Below are 24,452 nucleotides of genomic sequence, written 5' to 3'. Positions count from 1 at the left end.
GACAAAAATAAGAACTGCTCATCAGTAACTGTTTTTGAACGTGCTGCTGTTTCTCACCTTTTGCAGAGAAAGTATTTTTGTATTCTGCTTTATTTATGAGCATGTGTGTGTGTGTGCATATCTTCCCTCTGCAGACAGGTGAGATTAATAAACATTAAACAATCCCCCCGAACATACCCGGAATCTGCAGGGAAGAGTAGCATATGTTCGCCTGCAGGCACAGAGACGCTGAATAGCATCTCCGAGTATCAGAGAAGGGAGAGAGAGAAAGAGAGAGAGAAGATCGGGGAATTGACACTCAGGGCGTGTGAGCTGGTAGGGGGGCAGGTATGGAGGTGTAGTGCCCCTGAGCAGATGAAGAAAGGTAGAGTGGCAGATGGAGTGAGAGAAGGACTGGAGGGGGATTAACTACTCTGAGATTAGTTACTTGTGCTTGCAGTCGTGGCTGTTTTGTGCTGCCTTCTGAATTACCTGCTGAGACTCTGCAACTTTTGGTGTGATCCTATTTTAACACTTTTACACCAACGGTTTAAAAATATAATAATAAAGAGGATTACCAGAAATAAACTATATGATATCAACTGTGATCACTTATAAAATAAAGAGCAATATGCAAAAGAAAATGCCACGTGTAATAAGTCTATGGATTCATAAGCAGTACACGTAAATATATCAGCCTTCTTGTGGGCTTGCTCTTGCTATGTAGAGGCTGGAATTATATTAATAATTATATTAATAATTACAGCCTCTTTAATATGGAATTATTTAGTATTTTGATTGTGTTCTTGTATTTGTTTATTCTTGACAAAAATCTTGGTATGTGATTTAAGTAAAAAACTTTTGAAACATTTGAAAAACATTGATATAGTAATAATTACAAGATTTTTAAAAAAATGTATCCTAAATATTTTAAATTATAGAAAATGTTTTGTATAAACATAGTAAGGGCAAAAAAGGAATTAACACCAGATGCATTAACCAAGCACAATCCATTATTTTGTTTTAATAATATATTACATTTACCTTGAAATACATTAATAATAATAATAATAAGGATAACATGGGTAATAAACATACAGTAGGGAGTACAAAAAGACAATATTTGCATTGTTTCTCAACGAATCCTCCCGTCAGCGATGCACGCCATCTCTAGCTGCCTTTCACAAGTGCACAGGGGTGCTGTTCTGAATGTCCACCCGACAATCAAGAAAAGTGAGAAGCTATGATTTATACTCTCTCTCTCTTTCTCTCTCTCTCTCTCTCTCTCTCTCTCTCCAGAGGACATCATATCCTAATTGCTCCTGTAACACAGAGGTTGATTTGAATCCAGCAGCTGATTCAGTTAGATTCGGATAGCAAGCACACACACACCCACACACATAAATACACATACACACACACACACTCTCTCTCTCTCTCCTAAAGGCTGGGGAAGAGCTCAGTCTCTGTCTTTGAGATGTTGCCGGATATGCACCACTGCTTCATTTGCAGTGTTTGAGGTCTTTCTCCTGGTGGCCTTTGCCGCCTCCCTCGGCTTTGTCCAGCAGTTTGAGGGCCTCCAGCAGGTAGCTCTGGAAGGCGCAGAGGGCAGCGCAGATGGCTGGTGTGCCAAAGCCATGGGTGAGCAGGCTGAAGTGGGTCAGGCTGCCTTGAACCCCGGGCTCCAGGCATGGCGTGGGCCGACTCGCACCCAGCGGCGACCTGTCCTGGGACATGAGGTCAACAAACTCTTTGCAGATCTCCCTGAGGACAAGGAGAAAATGAAGGTTAGAGCACAAAGCAGTGGTGGGTTTAATAAACCCTAGGGCTGTCAAACTGTTTTTTTAGCTCAAATTTACATAATATCTGTGGATTTGAAAGATCATACCATGCTTTTAGTTGCATATTCTATCAATACATTAGTCTATCAAAACTATATTTTTTTAAATAAAAACTTCTCCGTTAAGTGAGTTGACTTGTTGCTTGATGCAGAAAAAAGGGCTCTGACTAAATGCATGTCATTTATGACACATTAAACACAATAGTATGTAGTAAAGTGTTATTATTACAGGATGTTTCCAGCAACCACTTATTGGAGTCACTAATTTTCTGTAGCTGTGTCCAGCATTGTAGGGATATTGTATATTTTCTGTATTAACATACCATGATGTATCTGAGCAAGGAAGAGCAAATAGAAATAATTCTACACAGAGGAAATCAATGTCCATTTGAAAGCACAGGGATACACAGTGAAAATGAGGGATGTTGAACATTTGCATCAGTGCATTATTGAAGCATGTAACCCCATGACTCCTGACATCATTAACAATGTGTTTATTGACTGGTTATTACATCTAAATTTGAGTATTGAAAAAAATTGTGGACATGTCACACAAGTTCTCTAAATATAAGCTTTTGTTTTGCTGCTTTTTATTTTTCCCCTGTGATGCTGGACTTATGGGACACTCTGCCATTATATTATACCTGTGTAGTGAAAGTATAGCAAAAATAAAGCCTTCGGGATTCTATCTAACTGTGAGTCGGAGGAGAAAAATTGCGTGAAATTGAAGCTATGTGATTTTTTAAGTGGGGAAAAAAGACATTTAGCCAAATGCACCTAAATATCAGTGATTAAATAGTAAATAGATATTGATATTTAAACTATTAATGCTTATGAAGTGTACTCCTGCCTCACTATGATTTTAATAGTTTAAGAAAGCAACACAATGTTCACCTTTCTTGGTTTAAGTGATATGAATGCATAGTAAAGCACTACTCTTAATATTCAGTCTCTGTGTGCCACTAACGTATAACACTAAAGACTCAGTAAAAACAAAATATTTGGCCTAATTCAATTTTTGAATGCAATAACTATATTTCTGCTTTCTTTCTTGCAGCCATGCATGTTGTTTTTCTTTCTTGAGTGTATTCTTTGAATGCAGTGATTATTACAGTATTTTGTAAATTGATGTTCCGGAGAGGATGAATCTCAGACCGAACGCATCTGATCACGCTCATCAGCTAATGATCAAGCTGCATCAGCTGTGTTGGGAACAGAGCCGTGAATCCTGAGGCCTGGATTTGGATTTGCTGCTGTACAGCACAAAATATTTGGATCGTTCCTCTGTTAGGATCAGTAGGGAACAACAGGATGAATTCAGATCATCAGGCTACAAACCTATATTTAAATGGATTAATAAAGATGTAATAAGTACATGTTGATACGTTTAAAGTAGAAGATAGTTTAGGTCAGCTGATGCATTGTGGGAGCATTGGTGATGTTAAGAACTTCAGTTCAGATGAGACTGGGACTCACTTGGTGGCCAGCAGCATGCTTCGCCTTGTGGGTAGCTGGTCTGGATCACTCTGCCTGCATAAGTACTCTGCAGTCGCCCTCGCCGGGAACTCCGTCTCACACACATAACCAAAGTCTCGCGCCAGGTGGACTGCCTCACCTTAAAGAAAGACCGTTTCAGATTAGAATCCGGCTAAAAATGCCAACTGGGAATATAAGCAATGAGATACCGTGTTTCCTGGATAAGTGACGACTCTGTGTAGTGTACTGTGCAGTGCATTATACATTGTTTTATTTCATTCTGTCTATTCAGTTTCTTTGTGTGTCTGTGTGTGTGTGTGTGTTTGTGTGTGTTTGTGTGTACCTTCCACTAGCGCTGTGAGGAGTGTGACGTTAGCTGCCTTGCGGCGGCCGGCAGGAAGGTTGAGGCCGATCTTCTCCAGACGCTCACGGAGGCAGCGGCCGCCGTTCTTTGACTTTGCTCTGAGGAAGGGGAGAGAGAGATGCTTAACACTGCTGACACACTCTCATTAGCAACTCTGACCAATTCACCTCTATCTAGTTTATACCCTTATTTTCCCCAGATCTCTTTTTTCTTCTGGATTCATATTGTTTACCTTATGGGCGAAGCCATTTCTCATTCATTAACCTTCATTAATTAAGCAAGTGACTTTTTGGTGGCCTTTTTGATGTAATAAGTGGATAGACACAAAATGTCAAAAAAAGGCAGGAAGATAAATCATAATGATAATCAAAATGGTGTTTCTAAAGTCAGTATCAGTAAATTCAGGAAATTATTTATAGATTTGCAAATATTTAAAATGAAATCATTTGAAAAATGCCACATGATCATTTTAACATATGTGTATATCATGAAGTATTAAATTTTTATTTTAAATGTCCTTATTGATTTGTATTCAAGTGATTTATATAATCATGCTCTATCTATATTAGAAGATTCTTTGCTGTTTAATAATATAATTTGTATAAACTATTAACTTGTGCTGTTATCTCTTTCTCGGTTTCTGTTTAATATTTAATAATGTCTCGGCTCTGTCCTCCGCTCACCTCCGTAGCACTCCTCCTAACAGCGAGGCGTTGAGACACTCAGGAGGAGACAGTCTCCGCTGGACCTCCCCCACTGTCACCTTGTACTTGGACGTAGAGCTGAGGAGGGACAGGCGTCCAGGCACCGAGCAGAAGACCTCAGCAGGGTTGGACACACCGCCGAGACCCAAACCGTCCTTACCAATGGACAGGACAGACAGAGCAGAGCCGTTCAACTTGGACGGGACAGGAACTAGAGAGAGATAGAGCCAGTGAGAGGAGACATATTAGATTCATCTCAGAGTTCTGCTTCTTCCATTTTTTTCTCATGCTGTTATGAAAAATGTAGAAGGAGGTAATGAAAAGTAGGACGGCTGACAGCAGCAGCTGGTTTTAACCCGACGCTAAAGTCGCTACATTCTTTTAGTTGAACTTCTCACCTGGTTGATTGCTTTATCACTGTTAATGTTTTTTTTCCATTTTTAATTTTCACATTTATATGTTAGCTCTTCAGTGAGAAATTGGATGTCATTTTCTTTTCTTTTTTTTAAAAAATAAAATTCACAGCTTTTGCTCGTGTTCTCTTTTGGCACTTTGGCTTTCATTTGCACTAAATTAGTGATTCAGCTTACAACCATGACACAAGCTGACAATATGGTATTAATCAAACACAACTATGAATAAAATAGGTAATTAAACTATTTAAAATTTCATGCTATTGTGGAATCGTTTGTCACACTGTCAGAGAACATTCTCAAGCCAGGGTTTTCTGTCAAAATGCTTATTTTTAAAGGTTTTAAGCTCCATTCCAATCCTCTTGGAAGAGGATGTGGAGTTTAAATTGAGCTCAAGCATATTTTTTGCAATGCTTGGAAAAAAACACTGAATTAGTTTCCAGAGAATTAGCCCTTGTTTTTTTCTTTCTTTTTTTTTTTTTTTTTGGTATGTCCTACATCCTGCCAAGGCTACAATCTTTCTCACTCCTTCTCACAGTTAGAACAGGCATTTAATTAAATTAACAGGCATTCAGAATAGACTTCAACAGCATATTTTCAAAGCCAACATTGTTGCACAATGACATTATAATAACAAATAATAACAAACAGATGGTGGACAGGCAGCGAATTTGAGGAAGTTCAGAAGAAATTTGTCCATTGGTTGGTGTCTTCAGTAACGTTTCGTTCATTTAGTAAAAATTTCAGGGGTTCATTGGACAGTGAAGTGCTCTTTCTAAAGCCGTTCTCCTTGGAACCATCTCTGACAGAAAAATACTCTTCTGCAGGATTCCTTACAGAGAAATCCATCACAAGGTTCTTATATTTAACATTTTTCCTAGGAGTTTAAGATTTTAAGGAGTTTAAGATCATCACTCAGTAATGATCCACCAATAATGCACATGTTGGCCAGAACACAAAACCCATCTGCTTCTAACTCTGATTCTGACGGCATACTGTGTCAGAGGCTGAATTACAAACGATCTCCTGTTTATCACATAATGCCATGGAGCTTAGAGAAATAGCTTTCTTTGGACTGACTCTCTAGGGCTGCCCTTAAAGGGAGAATCCTACAACAAAGGGTTTCTCTTTCAAAAATATTCAACTTCTTTAAAACATTACAACCATTAACCATCCAAAAAACACTGAAGATATTTTAAGAATGTGCGTATAGTGTAGAAGCAGTTCTCAAAGTGGAGTCTGGGAATGCCCAGGGGTACGTTACGCTTGGCCTGGGGGGCCGAGATTTTTTTTCATATTGTTACATTAGTGGAAATCTTAACTCACCAAATTTACCAAGTTTAGGATTGAGTTATTAGCCTGTCTGACTGGTCACTTGAATTCACTGGGTTTAATCCAAACCTCAGACAAGTACATCTTTAAACTTGGATCTAATCTGTTCTGTTGGTGGAAAGTTCAGGAATAAATAGCCAAAATATTATTGTATGCATTTAAATAATGAGCCTAATATTTGTCTATTTGGACTATGTTCATTAAAAAATCTGTACTGAGGGGGTCTTTGGAATTTATTTTGAATTTTAAAGGGCCCCTGGCTGCAAAATTTGTAACACTCCATTGTGTAGAAGTCATTATTTTGTGTGCTTACTTATATATGCAGTAAGGCACTTAAAAATGAGCCATGCAGCATAGGTGTATTTATTCTCTCTTGGTGTTTGTGTGGTGTCCTGTGTGCACCTCTGTGTCTCGCCCTGCTGTGATGGCCAACATAAGCAGCCTCTATTCATAACGCAGCTCTGTGTGTGTGTGTGTGTGTGTGTCTATAAGCGCTCTGCACACCTACGGTTTATTCATACGGGCTTCAGAGCCTCTTATCCCCTCAGAGAATCTGCTAAACCCCTGAGAGTTCTCCGTAACTGATCCGCAAACGTGCGAGTTAAGATGGCATTTGTCTAAAATACACGATAGCTGCAGAGCTTGGAAACTTCTGAGAGAGCATACAGCCGGAGTTTCTGCATGACCTATAAAAATCCAATTTCTTGGTATTTCAGTTGAAACATCACACTGTGAATTCCTTATAACTCTTCTTCATCACCCCTCCTCCTCCCCTGAGCTGGTTTCTAATCCCCCTTTTTTTCTCTCATATGACCATGAACAGTTCATTAAGAGTTACTGCCTTAAGGGTGAACTGAGCATTGGATGATTTTTTGACTTCACATGAAACGACACTGCTGAATTATTTTGTGGTGGGGACTCTGTGTGTGTGTGTGTGTGTGTGTGTGTATTTTAATCTGTAAATATCCAAGCAATGAAATCTTATGATTTCTATTTCTAGTTATCCTAGAAATAGAAGAGGTAGTCTCTTACCTTTCTTAATAACAGAATGATCCAAGATTCCCAAGGATGACGCTTCCTCCATACCCTGTTTAAAAAAAAAAAGAATTGTGTTCTTGATTGACACATTCAATCTCATACCAATTATTTATTAAAGTGCATTTGTACATTAATTACAAAAAAATTAATAATTTGCTTATTGTTCTAATGGTTTTTGAACATAACATGCTGTATACTTGAGTGAAGCTGGTGTGTCTGTAATGGCCTGTGTGGGAAAAGATTAAGCTAATTTTATTAGGTAAAATAAAGAAATGAAATCTGCTATTCCTCATATTTTTCATCAGAGGAGTAACATTCAGTGCTGATTATATATGCTTGGAGGATGAGCTCACAATGTTAATTAGCCTACAGAAGAAGCTACAGAAAAAGCTCAGATTTTATTTAAACACAGACACATTTTTTAAAAAAAAGATTGTTCTTAGATTTGAGAGAAATTCATTATTGTAAATTAAAAAAGTAATCATACGGAATTTCATCTATTTTAAAAGAGTGCCAAATTTTGTGCGTCATTTAAATGGTTATAATTTCCTTATAATAAACAATTTTTCTCTGATATTTATTGGATCATAATCACAAACGAGTGCATTTTGAAATTCCTTCTCCAGCCTGCGTTTCTGCAGTGAAGCAAACAGAAATGAAGAGTTTTCTGCAGAATTAAAAGGCGTTCTTGTGTTGCGCATTAAACCAGTCTCACGCAGAGGGAAAGACCTTTTTGTTGACCTCAACTGCCTAAAGAAATCGATTGGTTGCGCTCAGTTGTCAAACAGAAAGTCATTCAGAGCAGTTTGATCCTGCACCTGCTCAAAACCACCAACACCGCTGAGTCGGCAAAATGATATTAAAACCCTTTAAATGAACATAACCGAATAGAAGAACCCAGTTTCCTGTTCATCCCGATATTACTGTCCTGACCCTTTCATTACACCATGAAACCATGTTTATTATATGTAACTCTTTTATATGTTCACTGAATGCACCTTTTTTTTTTTTTTTGCAAAAATAAGACAAGAACCATTCAATCAGCTTATAAAATAAAATTCAGTGATGAAATTATTGAAATCACGTGACCCGTGTATACGCTAGTGCTGTTGTACCACAAATAGGCGACATTTAATTAGTATAATAAATAGTTAGTCATGAATCAATTAATAGGTTAGGTTTAGTTAAAACTAAATTGTGTGCAGTGTAAACTTCGTACAAAAAAAGAAAGCACATTTTACTATAGCCTTACAGGAATCACACTTTGTTAGTTTTCAGAATTTGTGGTAAAAAACGTGAAATATTAGTATGAGAGTAATGTGTGATTATGGAGTAATGCGTGTTTACGGGAGTACAGTGTGTGATTATGGAGTAATGTGTGATTATGGAGTAATGTGTGATTATGGGAGTATAATGTGTGATTATGGAGTAATAAGTGATTATAAGAGTATAATGTGTGATTATGGGAGTAATAAGTGATTATAAGAGTATAATGTGTGATTATGGGAGTATAATGTGTGATTATGGGAGTATAATGTGTGATTATGGGAGTATAATGTGTGATTATGGGAGTAATAAGTGATTATAAGAGTATAATGTGTGATTATGGGAGTATAATGTGTGATTATGGGAGTATAATGTGTGATTATGGGAGTAATAAGTGATTATAAGAGTATAATGTGTGATTATGGGAGTATAATGTGTGATTATGGGAGTATAATGTGTGATTATGGGAGTAATAAGTGATTATAAGAGTATAATGTGTGATTATGGGAGTAATAAGTGATTATAAGAGTATAATGTGTGATTATGGGAGTATAATGTGTGATTATGGGAGTATAATGTGTGATTATGGGAGTATAATGTGTGATTATGGAGTAATAAGTGATTATAAGAGTATAATGTGTGATTATGGGAGTAATAAGTGATTATAAGAGTATAATGTGTGATTATGGGAGTATAATGTGTGATTATGGGAGTAATGTGTGATTATGGGAGTATAATGTGTGACTATGGGAGTAATGTGTGATTATGGGAGTATAATGTGTGATTATGGAGTAATGTGTGATTATGAGAGTATAATATGTGATTATGTGAGTAATGTGTGACTATGGGAGTAATAAGTGATTATAAGAGTATAATGTGTGATTATAGGATTAATGTGTAATTATGGGATATAATGTGTGATTATGGAGAAATGTGTGATTATGGCAGTAATGTGTGATTATAGGAGTAATGTGTGACTATGGGAATAATGTGTGATTATAGGAGTAATGTGTAATTATGGGATATAATGTGTGATTATGGGAGTAATTTGTGACTATGGGAATAATGTGTGATTATAGGAGTAATGTGTAATTATGGGAATAATATGTGATTATGGAGAAATGTGTGACTATGGGAGTAATGTGTGATTATGGGAGTAATGTGTAATTATAGGAGTAATGTGTAATTATAGGAGTAGTGTGTGATTATAGGAGTAATGTGTAATTATGGGATATAATGTGTAATTATGGGAATAATATGTGATTATGGAGAAATGTGTGATTATGGGAATAATGTGTAATTATAGGAGTAATGTGTAATTATGGGATATAATGTGTGATTATGGGAGTAATGTGTAATTATGGGATATAATGTGTGATTATAGGAGTAATGTGTAATTATGGGATATAATGTGTGATTATGGGAATAATGTGTGATTATGGGAGTAATGTGTAATTATGGGATATAATGTGTGATTATGGGAATAATATGTGATTATGGAGAAATGTGTGACTATGGGAGTAATGTGTGACCACATCTGAAAACATGTGAAAGTGCATTTCAACATCTTATGCCCTGAAATCGCACATGGAAGCTCAGATACACCCGAGACACCACGTGAATAATAGGCTATGTGATCACGTGAAAAAAATGAACACGCGAAAATAAAGGAATCGTGTAAAAATCATATGTCAGAAAATGAAACATAATATGTAAAATTCCTAAAAACCACATCATGCTTATATTTGAGGTTTGTGTAACTTTTCTGTTAGGGGTATTAGCAGAGGTGGGACACTGGCTGTTTTCAGTGCTACGCGCACTTTAAAAAGTTACTATAAAGTTACTTTAGGATTATAGGGAATAATAAAGATCTTACTGAACTAATCGAAATCTTGCGGGAATGAAATGAACACGTTGTGTAAAGACTTGCCTGCAGTTCGTCAGCGCCATGCTGAGCCGCGTGCACACCGAGCGGCGCGTCTCCCAGCGCGCCCGCGCCCTCACCGAGCGCGTGCAGGAGCCGGGGAACACCGGGGTATTCACGCCGGGGCTCGAGGCTCAGCGCGCGGTGTGGCTGCGGTAGGACTCCCGCGTCCTCCGGGTTGCGGCCCCGCGGGGGGTGCCAGGCGGCCTGCTGGTGCTGATGCAGGGAGCTGATGGACTGGTACGGGTCGGCCAGGTGCGGGTATCCCGAGTCCTGAGCCTGCGAGTAGGAGAGCGACGCCTGCGGATACGGAGGAGGGAAGTACGGCGGCTGGAAGTCCGAGGCCGGAGTGTGGCACAGCGGAGGAGCCGCAGAGTAAGCCGTCTGATTCAGAGAGCAGAGCTGAGACAGTCTCGGTGAGGAACCCGAGAGCCCATCCGAGCGCTCCTAACCACACACACACACACACACACACACACACAGCAGCATTATAAACTTTTTTTCTGTATAGTTTAAAAACACTCACAAACAAAAGGTTCCCGAAAGATTTTTGTGTTTATTCGGGGTGTGTATCCAGCGGAATCCCTGAAAATGCCTGGCTGCAAAGGTGTTTAAAACATCAATACTTCCTAAAAACAAACAAACAAACAAACAAACAAACAAACAAAGCCATAATTTCAAAGAACCCACATAATGTCCTAAACCTTCATTTTTCATTTTAGCGTACGAAGAAAAGGCTACAACATGTTACACACACACACACACACACACACACACTCAAAGGGCCGATTTGTTTTAATGGTCTTAGCAACAAACCATTGGTCAGAAAATTAGTAAGAATGAAACAAATGCACTCCTGAGAGCTCCTGTTCCCCCGACTGCTCGTTTCCTTCTGCTGTTTGGGGAAAAGCAAGAAACAGGGAAATTCATTCTAGTCTTTTTGTACGCAAAGGTAAAATCATGATAATGATTAAAATGTTTGACATAAAATTCAAACTAACCCATGTCTGGGTGTACAAAATTTTCCAAAAATATCTTCTGGGATTTTTTTTCTTAAAAGATTAGTTTGGTTATCTGCCACACCTGATGCAGCTCATTAAGGACCACAAGCCTTAAACATTTAAAGAAATCAAAGGGGAAATCTCCCATACTAACTTCCTTTATCTATTTGTTTAATTCCTGCTAGTCTCCTGATCAATGATTTGTTGTTAAGACCATTAAAAGCTTAATATTTTGCCACTTTTTTTTTTCCTTTTTTTGCCCAGGAATGTACATGATAGCTTGTCAAGTAGTAGTAACTATTTAGTTGTTTAGTTGTATTTACATCCATTAGAATTAAAAAAAAATGAAACCTAACAATTCTAAAATAAAATCAAATACAAAAGGGCATGAATGAAAAAAATGAATTCAGAGTATTTACACATATTTTAAATATCAGGTCATTTTTACAGAAAATAAAAGATGGAAATATTACCATTACCATTACCATTTTAATGCATCAGGTGCTTCAGCGTTTTAAATTCAGATAAACACATGACTTATTCTGCGCATTTTAGGAAAAACGAAACAAGAATTCTTCAAAAAAAAAAAAATCTCTTTCTCAGAGCCTGCTCTCGCGCATTTAACTAAATCATCGACAGCTCTGTAATGAAACAGTGCTGGACTCCATGGCACACAGTAGCTTATGATGCTTTCAGCCAGCACCAAATCAATTTTGTGAGAGTGAAATCAATTCTGCCACCGTAGCACAAGTGATCTCTGAGCACGGTTTTATTTTGTGGTATCAATCCTGAGTTTTTTTGTTTTTTTTTCAGATTGCATTTCCAAACATCCTCCTGGAACTAACACGCAAATTAACGGGTTACAATCTGTTTAATATTTCTCCTGCAAACATGTCTGAGTGATTGTGAATAGCCACAAATGCACAATTGACTTAGATTACCTATTGCAATGGTACTTTGTCATCCTGATAGCTTATCTTAAAGCTGAAATCATTGTGCATTCAATTAAAATTGATTTAACATAACAGCTTATGTCATCCGTACACAATAACTGTGTTGACGCATTATATTTGATTAACATGGCAATGATGTACGCAGTAGAATAAAGCAAATTCAATGCATCACCTGCACTTTGAGTGCGTATCACTGTATATGCAAAAGTGTATGCATATCATTTTATATGCAAAAGTGTATGCATATAAGTACTGCTCCACTCACCATCGCTGAGTAGGTGTGCACTAACATGTGGATGAAAGTTGGCTCTCTGTCCACTTGCAGGATCCTCGAAAACGAGCAATCAGGGGAGTTCACAAACTCATTTACGTGCTAGATCCGTGCAGACAGGCCTGTGTGTGCGGAGTGCCTGTGTTAAGACTGCTCTGCGTGCGTGCGTGTGTGTGCGTGTGTGTGTGTGTGTGTGAGATGCGCAAATGTTCAACTCTCCAGGACTGTGCGCAATGTGCGCTCTTATAGCCTCACCACAGCTGGGTGTACTGTACGGGGGAGGGGTCGTATGAAGCACCTTAAAGAGACATTTATGAGTTTGTTTCAACTATATTCACTATTTAGTCATGAAACTGATTCAGATTTTTGACCCAGTGTAGGTCATCCTGTTTAAAAGCAAATGAAATGCTTCTATAAGATTTTTTTTTCTCTTCAGACATAAATATACATGGCACATTTTAGAGTTTGTTTAGACTTTGCCTTATTTTTTTTATTATTATTAGTCTATTATCTTAAAAAAAGTGCCAATACTATATCCTCTATAATATAAACAAAAGTTTAGATAACTATAATATTATATTTTTCTTCATTAAAAAACAGACCAACAAAAAGTTTGGTGCCATTATCCCACTCCCTTAGACATTGGAGACAGATGAACAGTTTTATCATAGGACTATAAGATCAGATTATAAAATCAGATATATAAGATCAGACTATAAGATCAGATATTTAAGATCAGACTATAAGATCAGACTAGGAGCTGTAGAAACAGCTGACTGTTTGCTTACCTGTGCGCAGTAGGGATCCGTCTTGGTCCGGGATTTCCACAGCATGCTGCTTTTTGCTTGTTGTTACTGGCTGCGATGCTCGAGTCGGTAGAGAAGTGGAGATTTGGAGCTGCAGGTTGAGCAGTGTGTGAGGAGAGAAAGGCGACACTCGGGACTTTTATGAACACAAAGAGAGACGGGACATGGAAAGGGGCGGGGGATGGGTTAGAGTGACACGGGGTGAAAAAGTGGGGACACAAGGAACACCTGCTTTACGCATGGGCTGTGTCCCAAACCATATACTACACGACTAACTAGTGGGTGGGTTTGCCTGCTTTTTATTATTATTATTATTATTATTATTATTATTATTATTATTATTATTATTATTTTAAATGCCCTTATTTCTTGTTAACATGATATCATCTATGACATTTTATTTATTTTATTTAACTGTATTTTTTTTTAAATTTAATTGTAATTTACTATTTTAATTGTAATTGTAATTTTTTTGGGGGGTTGATTGTGGGGGGTTGATCTTGGGGGCACTGACTTAAGGCTGTTTGCCTGTATAGCAGCTAAGATCACTTTTATGACCTGAAAGGGAGAAATATTGCCATTTCAGTGTGTATTTGTGCCCAAAAACTTTGCAGCTCAGTGTAAGGTTAGTCTATTAACCTTAATAGATCCAAACCACATGCTACATTAACACAATGATTTAATACATAAGCTGTAATAACAGGCTGTATGCGTCATGTATACTATGTCAATTTTTGACTGCATATGTTTACAATGTTTACAGTTTATTATTTATTACTTGCTCAGAGTACATTAATATTTACAGTACTATATGTGCAGTATCTCCCACCATGCCACTTTTTGACAACATACAATGTTTACAGTTTATTATTATTTTTATATGCTCAGAGTACATTAATATTTAGAGTACTGTATGTGCAGTATCTCCCACCATGTTACTTTCTGACTGCATACAATGTTTACAGTTTATTATTTTTATTTGCTCAGAGTACATTAATATTTAGAGTACAATATGTGCAATATCTCCCATGTCACTTTTTGGCTGCATACAATGTTTACAGTTTATTATATTTTTTTACATTGCATCGTTAATAACATTGCACAGTCTTTTGTCTGTGTTCAGTGTTTACAGTTTGCTACTTTGTGTACTATGTAAGAGTTCATTTATCATTTTTGCACTGTGTCAAAATGAGAGTAGGAGTGTGCAACTGTAGCACAAGGATTTCACTGTATGTAGATGCACAAGCACTCTTTATGCACATGACAGTAAACTTGAAACTTGAAACTTGATAGGCTGTATGATGCTGTGAAAGCCAGTGATCGGAAGGTTGTGGGTTCACAGCCTATACCTGGCCTGATAGAGGTGTATTGCATCCTTTTTTAATTGTAAACTGGTTTGGATATAATAGTTACTAAATGTAGTCTTAATGTCATATTTTAGACCAATACTGTGCAACAGTGTACAAATGTGATCTACTGCTGTCTATTTACCTCTAAAACATTACTAGGCTTTTGTTCTGGATATTTTGGAAGACTTGGAAGTACAAGCAGAAATGTTATGAAGACAGTTTATACTATCTTGATTTGTTTGTATGTTTGCAGTAAGATGGCCATCTAGTGGCTGTGTAAGCTACTGTACTCAAACTATATAATGAGATGCCAGTTAAATCAGTAGTCTAATAATAAATCTTTGAAACAAATTTAAAGGCTGAAACTTATATATAATAGCAGGGATGGATTAAGGTGTTCAGGGGTCCCTAGGTGACAGTTTGTGTCCCCCAACACATGTACATCCCAACCACCTTCTTATCCTGCTCTTATGCAGTGATATGCAGGATATCAGTTTTTTTAGGAGACTTACATGTGATGTCTGCACCCTGCTGCTGTATTTATTTTCAGACATTTCATTGATTCATTGTAGCTTTGCACCTTTACAGCCAATACACTCCAGGTGTGTTTCTGAGGTATTTTTTTTCCACTAGCACCCATTAAGTGAAGCATCAAGTCATAGAAATGAACTGCAATCACACAATCACTCTGTCAGTACGCTGTGCAGTTTGTTCATGGTCCTCCCTGTTTCATGTCACATCTTGGTTGAGATGTGGTGTAATTACAGCTGGTCATCTTCAACTGCCCCCCATCCACTATGTTTCATCGACAAGATTGTACTTTTATGTATTTGTTTTCCTGAGGAACAAATGAAGCGCCCCGTTGTAAACTTGATCTTGAGATACTGTGTTAATGAGAATCCTGGACAGATGGACACTTGGATGGACACATGGCATAAATTGTAAATAGTCAGAAAATGGGCCATGGGTTCCTGAACATGACCATGAAAATAACATGTCTGTATGACAAACAGAAAGGAAGCTATTGAAGCAAAACTATTTCAGATATTTGACCTTGCTGTGACCTTGATCCTCTTTGGATCAATTCCATAATCTAATTGGATCATCTGCTGGTTACAATGATAAGTCCATATAAATCTTACAAACATTCAACCACTGGTTCTTGGACAGATGGACAGAGACAACCAAGAAAACATAACGTAAGAAAGCTAAGCTCCAACAGAATCTGATTTTACACAGTTGCATGAATAAATCTGTGCTGAGATCATAAGAGGCTGAAAGGATTTTCCTTTACACTGGAAGCGGTCTTGGCTCTAAAGAGTTTGCATGCTTCCAGAATGGAAAAAATACAAACAAAGAAGGGAAAACACCCCTGTATGCACCTGTGGCACTGTACAAAAAAAACTTGTTGCTGTTACCTTACCCTGATTTTCACGGTTTTTTGGTAAGTTCAGGTTTTTTAAAGTGTTTATTAACCTTAAAATGCTCAAATAACATTCCTAATAGAGCGGCTTCAGACCAGGTTCTGTCAGTAGCACGTCAAAACTTCAAATACTCACCAATGTCAATAAAACCAACTAACTCCATTATAAGCAAAATATTTTTTATTTAATTTCTGCATCATAAAGCTACAACTATAGAAATTATTTTGCCAATCAGTAATTATCACCAACAGGCAAGAGCACATGATATACTTGAGTAATTACTCAATAGCTCATGATCTTAGCTCATTAAAATCTTCCTCAGTTGTGGCATGCAGTGGAGTGAGTCCTCCGCTTCCCTTTTCATGTATACAGTAATATCTTGGCGACAGAGTGAGCACACATGGGCGATGGCACACAGAGCCTCCTCCAGGGCCTCCTGTGAATGGGGGTCTGGGAGGCCACAGCTGGACTCCAGCAAGCTGAGGATGTTCTGCAGCCAGCCCTCCTCCCGGACGATGGTGGCGATCCAGGGCTGCGCGTTCACACAGCTGCCCAGAGCCTGCAGACTGAGCCTCCAGAGCTCACACACCTCCTCCCACCATGGTGCCCACACAGGGGAGACTCGTGCCTGGCCCTCACCCTCCACCGCCTGTAGCGCCCCTCGGAGGAAACGCAGGGCAGAGGAGAAGAACCGCTGCTGACTGGAACTCCCCAGACCTGTTGCGTACACACACACACGCTCAGTGATCACGATTATGTTTTTCAACATAAAAATAATGTGCAAGTAACAGTCCAGTATGCATCTTAAAAACACAACTGCAAAGGCAGATATCCAGTGAAAGATGCTTTCTGCCTGGATGTCCAGTCTCAATTTTATTTGTCTAGTGCTTTTTAAAGGTGCATTAGGTAGGATTTGTCAAAATTTGGCAAGATTAGGTCTTTAACGGTTAAATAGGTAGAGATGAATTGGATCTGAATTTTTTTTTTTTAATTCCTTGAGCCCACACCTGATTCCCACCCATGTACACAAAGTTCCACTCCCAGGACCTACAGTGGGTCGACTAGAGTTAGCAAGGACTCTCATGACATCACTTTCAAGCACACTTGGACATTCAACTGCTTGAAAGTCAGGTTACAACACTATAAAGAGGCAAAATTCAGCTCACGATGATTTATTAGGATGTCCATGGGTGCAGTCACTGTCATATATAAATATAATCAGTAAAATCAATGACGAGAGGCCCACCCAACCTGGAAGGCAGTTTTCCAGAGGAACAGGGTTCCTCAGTCACTTGTGCTGGGAACATGGCTTAAAACATTTTCGTTTATCATGGTCTACATATTTTTCCATGTTATTTATAATGGTAAGAAATTAAAAAAAATTAACCAGTGCACCTTTTACAATAGACATTGTCACAATGCAACTTTACAAAAATCTGGCTGTAGCTTTAGGTCTGTAATGAGCAAGAGGTGACAGTGGCAAAGAAAAACTCTGAGACAACATGACAAAGAAACCTTGAGAGGAACCAGACTCAAAAGAGAACCCATCCTCATCTGGATGACACTGGTTAGTGTGATTATTAAAATATTACTCTTCCACAACTAGAAACTGAATAGTCAAAAGTGTGTTGAAAGGATGTTCAGTATGAGCATATTGTGAATAAGAGTCCTAGAATGAGTAAATGCTTCTGGTCTTTATGAAATGGTCTTTATGACTGCATTTTTTACCTGTTAAGGTTGGTTTTAGTCTGTTAATCATAAGACCCAGAGTGCAGAAGTTGGCTGTCAGAACCAACAGGCGTGACTTGTGGAGGAGGATGGGGAGTGCTTCACTCAGTAATGCGTCAAGGGAGGCAAAGCACGCATCAGTCCTGAGAACACACAGATCAGGAACCATCAGCGTATCATAAAGTGGTTTACTAAAAATTTCAGCATGAACTGAAGTCCGAATGAACCAGGAAATGCCAGTTTTAATTTTGGTCCACAGGATACACATACACATAAGAGTTAAGATTAAAATTGATTTAACCTTCAGGATGAAACTGTACAGTCTCTGTGTACCTGACTCGCTCAGGCTCTGTGACTACAAAGTTGAGCAGGGCGGAACAGGCTGTTTCCAAACTGGGATCTCTGGTTACTGTTTTCCCGCTCTGAGTCTTCAGGACTCCCCAGCCATGGGCGAGAAAGTCCACCAGTAAAGCTGGAGTATCCAGAGAGAGCAGCACCTTTCTTGGGCTTTCCTCAGCCGACAGGTGGCAAAGTGCTGGGAGGAGATATCTGAGAGAGAAACACGATCTAATATAAATTAAAATAATACTGTAACTTAACATTACTAATGTTCTTAAGGTGAGCAATTTGTAAGTTTAGAACCCTCAGCTGCTTGCAAATTGATTTGCAATAAAAACATTCACGAGTCTTCGGCTTCCCCTCACCCAACCTTAGAACTTCTGAAATTATTTAAACTCTAAGTCGATGTATAAGGAAAAGCGTCCTGATAGCGGTGTCCCAGCTGGAGCTAATTTCCAGACCAGAAAACAGCAAACATGCAAGAAATGAAGAAAATCCAGATCCATCGCAAGGCAAAATTGTAAAATCACAGAATCTTTGAAATGATATGATTATTACACGTTTATAAATATACAAAAAAATTACAGATTGCACCTTTAAAATCCATAATTATATATTTTGATTGAAAGACTGTGGCTACATTTACATGCACATCAAATTCCGTTTAAGGTCTATATTCAGTTTGCAGTCTCACTCTGAATACGATGTTTATACACGTACAGGCATCGGAATATTCCTGTATACTTGGCTGTTGTAAGTATGCCTGAGTTGCCACTCCTAAATACCTAGCCTACAGCTAAGCATCTGTTAGCACCCACAATTCCTTGCGGACTGAGCATGCGCATATATCTCCTTTCAGTGGAATTCCTGAATGAGGTGTTTACATGCAACAAATTTCCAATTAAAATAGGCATATTCCAGGGGTGGGAACCAGAATTTGAGGAATCAGAATACTGTCTTAATCTGAATCGGGCAATTGGATGACAGCGTTTACATGCATGACTCAATACTAATTAGAATATTGCCAAATTCTGATTAATATCGGAATATTGATGTGCATGTAAATGTGGCCAATATCATAAATAGCGAACGATGCATTCAATATGTCGCCTGATCTGAACATAAACTGAGCTTCCTGTAAAGCACACTTGTTAAGTGCACACTTCAGTAATATTTCTGACCTCAGCACATGCTCGCCTGTCCACGGTCCAGCTTGTGAGCCATCAGTGACAGACATCTTTGACATCCAATCAGCCAGGCCCTTGCCTTTCTTGTCTTGTAGGTGATGTTTGGTGTAGCCAATGAAGAAGGGCAAGAGGGCTATGATCTCCTCCTTTAAACAGGATGTCTCCTCAGCCAACCAGGCGCAAAGAGAGCGGAACGTTGCAAAAAGGAAGGGGTCATCATAGCGGCTCGGATCCACCTGCAGAAACGTGGATTTTTAGGAACGATGATTTTTGTTTAGGTGTAACCTCGAATTATGTATGTGTGGATGTATAAATAAGGTGCATTTAATTAAGATATCTATACAAACATACAAACATATATACATTTATAATTGTTTTAAGCATCTTAAAGTGCTTTCACACATGCATTGCTTAGTTTAAACTAAATGCCATATGTTCTGGAGATTTAGACTGAAGAAAATCAAACTGGACACAATACACAAAATGTTTTAAAATAGTTAGTTATATAATTGCCTACTCATTTATTGAATGTGGCTCCATATTCTCTGTTCTCGGGTGAATTTTTATAATTCGTATGTGCGCTTAGTAAAGGTCAGTTCACTTTTTTCGTTTTCTTATTTCTGACCAATGAATAAAAGAGCTTTACGAGTGCATTTTCAGCCCTACGCACCTCTCAGTCAACGTTTCTTTTGCTTTTTTTTTTAGTTCCTTTAATTACGTGCATAAAGCAAACAAACCAAAAGGATAGATTTTGCTCTGATTCAGATTCAGCAAACAGATTAAGAGGTGTGAAAGCACCCTTCATAACCACTGATCCGTTTCTAAAGGTGATTCAACCCAAAAACATTATAAATACTAGAGATTGAATTTAGGAATGGGTGACTCTTCATGCTACATTTCCTTTAGTTTGATTTGGTAAAGAACTCTACGCTCTACTGTAGCAGAGTGATGAAATTGTCATACTTCTAAAACAATAGCTTCTGATTTGCTAAAGAATATAACTGGGTGCAAATAATGCTGATAATAAGCACATATTTTTATGCGTGCTATAGATATTATCACAGTTGTCGAATATGATCAGTGTGTACTTTCACCATATTTTAGCTGCATAGATGTAACACACATTTTTCTCACCTGTTGCAGGTAGTAAATGATGGCAGAAAAAGCTTCCTCTAAGACCCCCAGCACCTGCCTGCTCTGCTGCAGACTCAAACCAGAGATGGCAATCTCCGGCTCAGCAGGACTTGTGCTACTCCCCATGTTACATGCTTGCTCCATGGCTGATTCCAAGATACGATAGCAGGCAGTGAGTGTGTGCTGCTGCTGAGCGGACAGCTTTGTACCTGGAGGCTCCTCTAGTGCCATCCTGACCTCCACACAGGCCCGATTCACTAGCAAGCAGCAGAACTTGGGCGGACCTGCTGGATCCCAGCCACACAAGTCCAGCAGGCAAGCAGACAGCACCAGAACATGGCCCAGCTGCTCTGAGCTGAGTTTCCCCTGAACCAATGGACGTAATGCTGCCCACAGACGACTGACCACATCCCTGAGCTCTTGAGTCTGTGGTTCGCCTCCTGGTGGGGGCAGAAACTGCGGTATCTGAGTGCACATCTCCAGACGCTTCAGCTCCGAATTCTGGCTGAAGTTCTGGGAGATCCCATCAAGGAGAGAGAGCAGTTCTGATGGGTGTTTGCTCCACGCTCGCTGCCTAATGCTGCTGGATAAGAGATGAGCCAGGAGAGGAAGACCCTTCTCGCAGCTGAGAGTCTGTTTTTGAGACACGGCCCTGCACAGAGCAGGAATAGCACCGCGGGACAGCAGTCGATCCGGGCCTCGTGGCAGGGCACACAAAGAGTTCAGAACCTGATAGCAGTCGGCTGCCACTGCCTCATCCAGGGTGGATGTGGGAGGCTGGACTGCCTCATCTCCATCCCCTAAGCCTGAAGGACTTGTTGGTGCTTCCTTTCCTGAAGTGCTCTTGCTTGTCTGATGAGACGGAGCACTGACATGCGTCTTCTCAGTGGCTTGAGATGCTGCAGCATCGCGCTGGGCTTGCTTCTGGCTGACTGGTGCTCCACCTTCCAGCAAGCCCAGGAGGAGAGGGACGGTGCTGAGCAGCTGGGGATGAGTGGCCATGTCTGGGTCGGTGCTTAGAGCAGCCAGCAAAGCAGTGCCGAGAGAGAGCAGTTCCTCAGCAGGAAGCCCAGAGCTCTCGCTCCCTCGAATCGCCGTCACCAACAAGCGCGCAGGCAGGTTGAAACCCACTGCCTCAAAGACTCGATGCAGGGTCACACGATCCAGCTGACTGGCTGGACACAACCGTGTAATCTAGATAGAAGAGCACGTGTAAATGATTTCAAATAAAAAAAAAACATGAAAAACAATGTGAAATGAGACTCATAGCACATTTTACTCCTGTGTTGTATTTCCGACTAAAACCAGATATTTGGGTGGGAAGATTAAAGTTACGTTTGCTCGGATGTTCCATGAAGTCAGATGCTAATCTATAGTCAATCATTGAGTTCTTGTCTCATTGGTTAATATTTATCTCCTGTCCGCATGTGGCATGGTATCAGGAAAAAAAAAAAAAAAAACTCGTAAGACATTTACATGTGGCCAAAAGACATCACACTGTGATGGAAGGTGATGGAAAAACAATTTTGTCTCTATATTAAGTTACTGATACTGAAGAATTGTGCACAATATGAACTGCATGAACTTCTGAAATAGTATGAGGTTTGAAATTTGATTAGAATCATATTTTAGAATCAAACAGATTTCATGTACATTTTCGTCATTCCATGTGCTGCGCTTCTTGACGTCAGAAATTTACAACAAGAAAACAGACGGAAACTAGTATGAAGGAAACGCAGGGGAGGACCTCAACCTAACTGTATCTCCTACTGTGACATTTCATACTTCACACCGTTCAGATGTTGCTATAGCAACCAAGATGGATATGTGAGAACATCTGACTCCTAACAAATTTGAGAAGTTTGCATATTACTCTACCTCACACACATACACACACAAAAACTCCTGCACTATGAGACAATTTTTTTGCACACTGCACTCCTCCAAAAGCTGCTAAATATATTTTTACATATAACATATATTTGTCTACTAGATTCTATTCAATTTTTCTATTTCAGTCATTATATTCTGCTTTTATTAGATTCTGCTTTTATTAGATTCTGTTTTATTATGTGTAACTGTTGCACAGAACCTTGAACAAATTGAATTGGGTCAGTGGTAATTTGCTACACACCGTATATTTAAGAAATAAATTAGATTTGCCGTGTGAACAAGGTGTTTAAGACTTGATTACTGAAGGGATTGGTCTTGGTTATATGAGTCAGCTGTTCAGCAGCAATACTCAATTCAACAGATAATGATTTTCGTTTAGAGATTTTAACTGCAAATACACAAAATAGTGATTTTGTTGGTGCCTGGCTGGCTCAGTTGGTAAAGCATGGGACTCTTGAATTCAGGATCGGGGTTTAAACCCCATGCTGCCACTTGAGGTGCGCTCTCAGTGCTGGACCCAAACCCGGATAAATGGGGAGGGTTGCATCGGGGGGGTCATCGGCGTGAAAAACCTGTGCCAAATTAAAATGCGGACAAGGGAAGGTGATCCGCAGTGGTGACCCCTAACAGGAGCAGCTGAAAAAACAACATCATTCAAAATAGTGATTTTTTTTCCCCCCAATGCCATGCTGCACTACTCAATCTTCAAATGGTACAAATTTGTATAAATCTTTGAACAAGTGTCACAAACTATATTTGTACTATGCTTTTCTGTTTCCAGCTGCTGGAAGTTACTTATTATTTAGTGCCAAAGGTTTTGTTCTGTTGGTTTGAATGGATCCGTCTAGTGATTTACTGTAATCTGTTTGTCAGGGAATATGTTCGGAAATTAGGTGCTTGTAAACTTCCTTGAGGTTTGCTTTTCTGTAAAATGACTTGGTGAATTCTTGTGTTTTTTTTGTGACTTTACCAGGAGAAGGGCTGCCAAAATGTGACTGTCATTTTTGGCGTGAGTGAGCGCGTAGAGACAGCGCTCTAGGACATCTTGCTGTGCCGCGGACAGGCTGTTGGCTTCGGCTGCAGGACTGGAAGCATCTGCTCCTGATGCCTCCTCATGGTTTGGATCATGTCGGATGGAGTTCTGCTCCGAGCTGCTCAGACTCTCAGTTTCAGCCATCCTCAAAGTCAACATACCTGCAATCATATCAGAATGGACTTCTACTTCACAGATCATGCCTCTACATCCTCCTATATTCATAATAATAAAGAGCAATTCATGTTTATTTTAGATTACCACATTCACATGACACTTTTCTGCATAATAAATTAAATCATCTCTTCCATCTGCTACACAGAGGAAACAGATTAGCTAGAAACAGGACATGGACATAAAACTAGCTGCTTAAACCGACACACTGGGATCACTTCTAACCTTTGCCAAGTAATACAAGTAATCTTTAATAACTAGGATTATTTCCCACTCATCCAAGCAACAATTTTCACAGGTGCTTAGCTAGCTAACAGGTAGCTAGTTAGCTTTGTCATTACAGCATTCTTGTAGCAAAAACCCAAAAATGTAACTGAAATCGGAAATCACACATTAAATGATAAGTAGTCAATACACAATATATACCTGAATAAACAAAATTCAAACAACCGAAACAGCAAAAAGAAAAACGCGTGCAACTTACATAGTTCACGTGACTCCTCATGGGCGCTTTGTTGACTTCCGGGATTGGACTGAATTGCAAATTAAAAGCCAGAAAAAGGAATTTCAAAATAAACCTTCATTATTTAAAGCAAACGTTAAACTGAAATTAGGTTGTCACACATACAGATATGACAACTCGTGAGATTTTATTATTTTATTAGATAAACTGATATTACCGAATATTAACGGTTATTTACGGTTATTAATTTCAAAAAGAGAAAGTTGATCCTATCTGTGAAACCCAACACATTAAAGTATCAGGTTAAAATAAATATATTCGTCTTCTTTATTTTGTCCTAAATGCTTAAAAACCTTTTGTA

General features: G+C 38.9%; 2 protein-coding genes across 6 annotated transcripts; both read right to left on the bottom strand.

Moving 5' to 3' along the window:
• Nucleotides 1–970: 970 nt before the first annotated feature.
• tfap2e (transcription factor AP-2 epsilon) lies at nucleotides 971–13,468 on the bottom strand. Of its 4 annotated transcripts, none has more exons than XM_026929934.3 (7): nucleotides 13,350–13,468; nucleotides 10,343–10,783; nucleotides 7,141–7,195; nucleotides 4,343–4,574; nucleotides 3,639–3,757; nucleotides 3,296–3,434; nucleotides 971–1,743 (listed from the first exon to the last, which is right to left on the bottom strand). In XM_026929934.3, exons 1-7 carry the CDS (start codon nucleotides 13,392–13,394, stop codon nucleotides 1,482–1,484), a joined length of 1,293 nt encoding a protein of 430 aa, XP_026785735.1. In that variant the 5' UTR covers nucleotides 13,395–13,468; the 3' UTR covers nucleotides 971–1,481. The 4 variants fall into 4 exon arrangements, with proteins under 4 accessions (XP_026785735.1, XP_026785736.1, XP_026785740.1 ...); XM_026929935.3 differs by lacking the exon at nucleotides 13,350–13,468 and adding an exon at nucleotides 12,556–12,777; XM_026929939.3 differs by lacking the exon at nucleotides 13,350–13,468 and adding an exon at nucleotides 11,823–12,492.
• Nucleotides 13,469–16,302: 2,834 nt separating this feature from the next.
• On the bottom strand, nucleotides 16,303–24,223 carry ncdn (neurochondrin). Of its 2 annotated transcripts, none has more exons than XM_026929632.3 (7): nucleotides 24,113–24,223; nucleotides 23,392–23,615; nucleotides 20,529–21,722; nucleotides 19,389–19,630; nucleotides 18,202–18,417; nucleotides 17,869–18,011; nucleotides 16,303–16,857 (listed from the first exon to the last, which is right to left on the bottom strand). In XM_026929632.3, exons 2-7 carry the CDS (start codon nucleotides 23,611–23,613, stop codon nucleotides 16,439–16,441), a joined length of 2,436 nt encoding a protein of 811 aa, XP_026785433.3. In that variant the 5' UTR covers nucleotides 23,614–23,615; nucleotides 24,113–24,223; the 3' UTR covers nucleotides 16,303–16,438. The 2 variants fall into 2 exon arrangements, with proteins under 2 accessions (XP_026785433.3, XP_026785434.3); XM_026929633.3 differs by lacking the exon at nucleotides 24,113–24,223 and adding an exon at nucleotides 24,055–24,107.
• Nucleotides 24,224–24,452: the final 229 nt, after the last annotated feature.

This window comes from Pangasianodon hypophthalmus, chromosome 23, assembly GCF_027358585.1.
Source record: "Pangasianodon hypophthalmus isolate fPanHyp1 chromosome 23, fPanHyp1.pri, whole genome shotgun sequence".
NCBI lineage: Eukaryota > Metazoa > Chordata > Actinopteri > Siluriformes > Pangasiidae > Pangasianodon > Pangasianodon hypophthalmus.
This window is presented reverse-complemented; position numbering and strand designations above follow the sequence as displayed.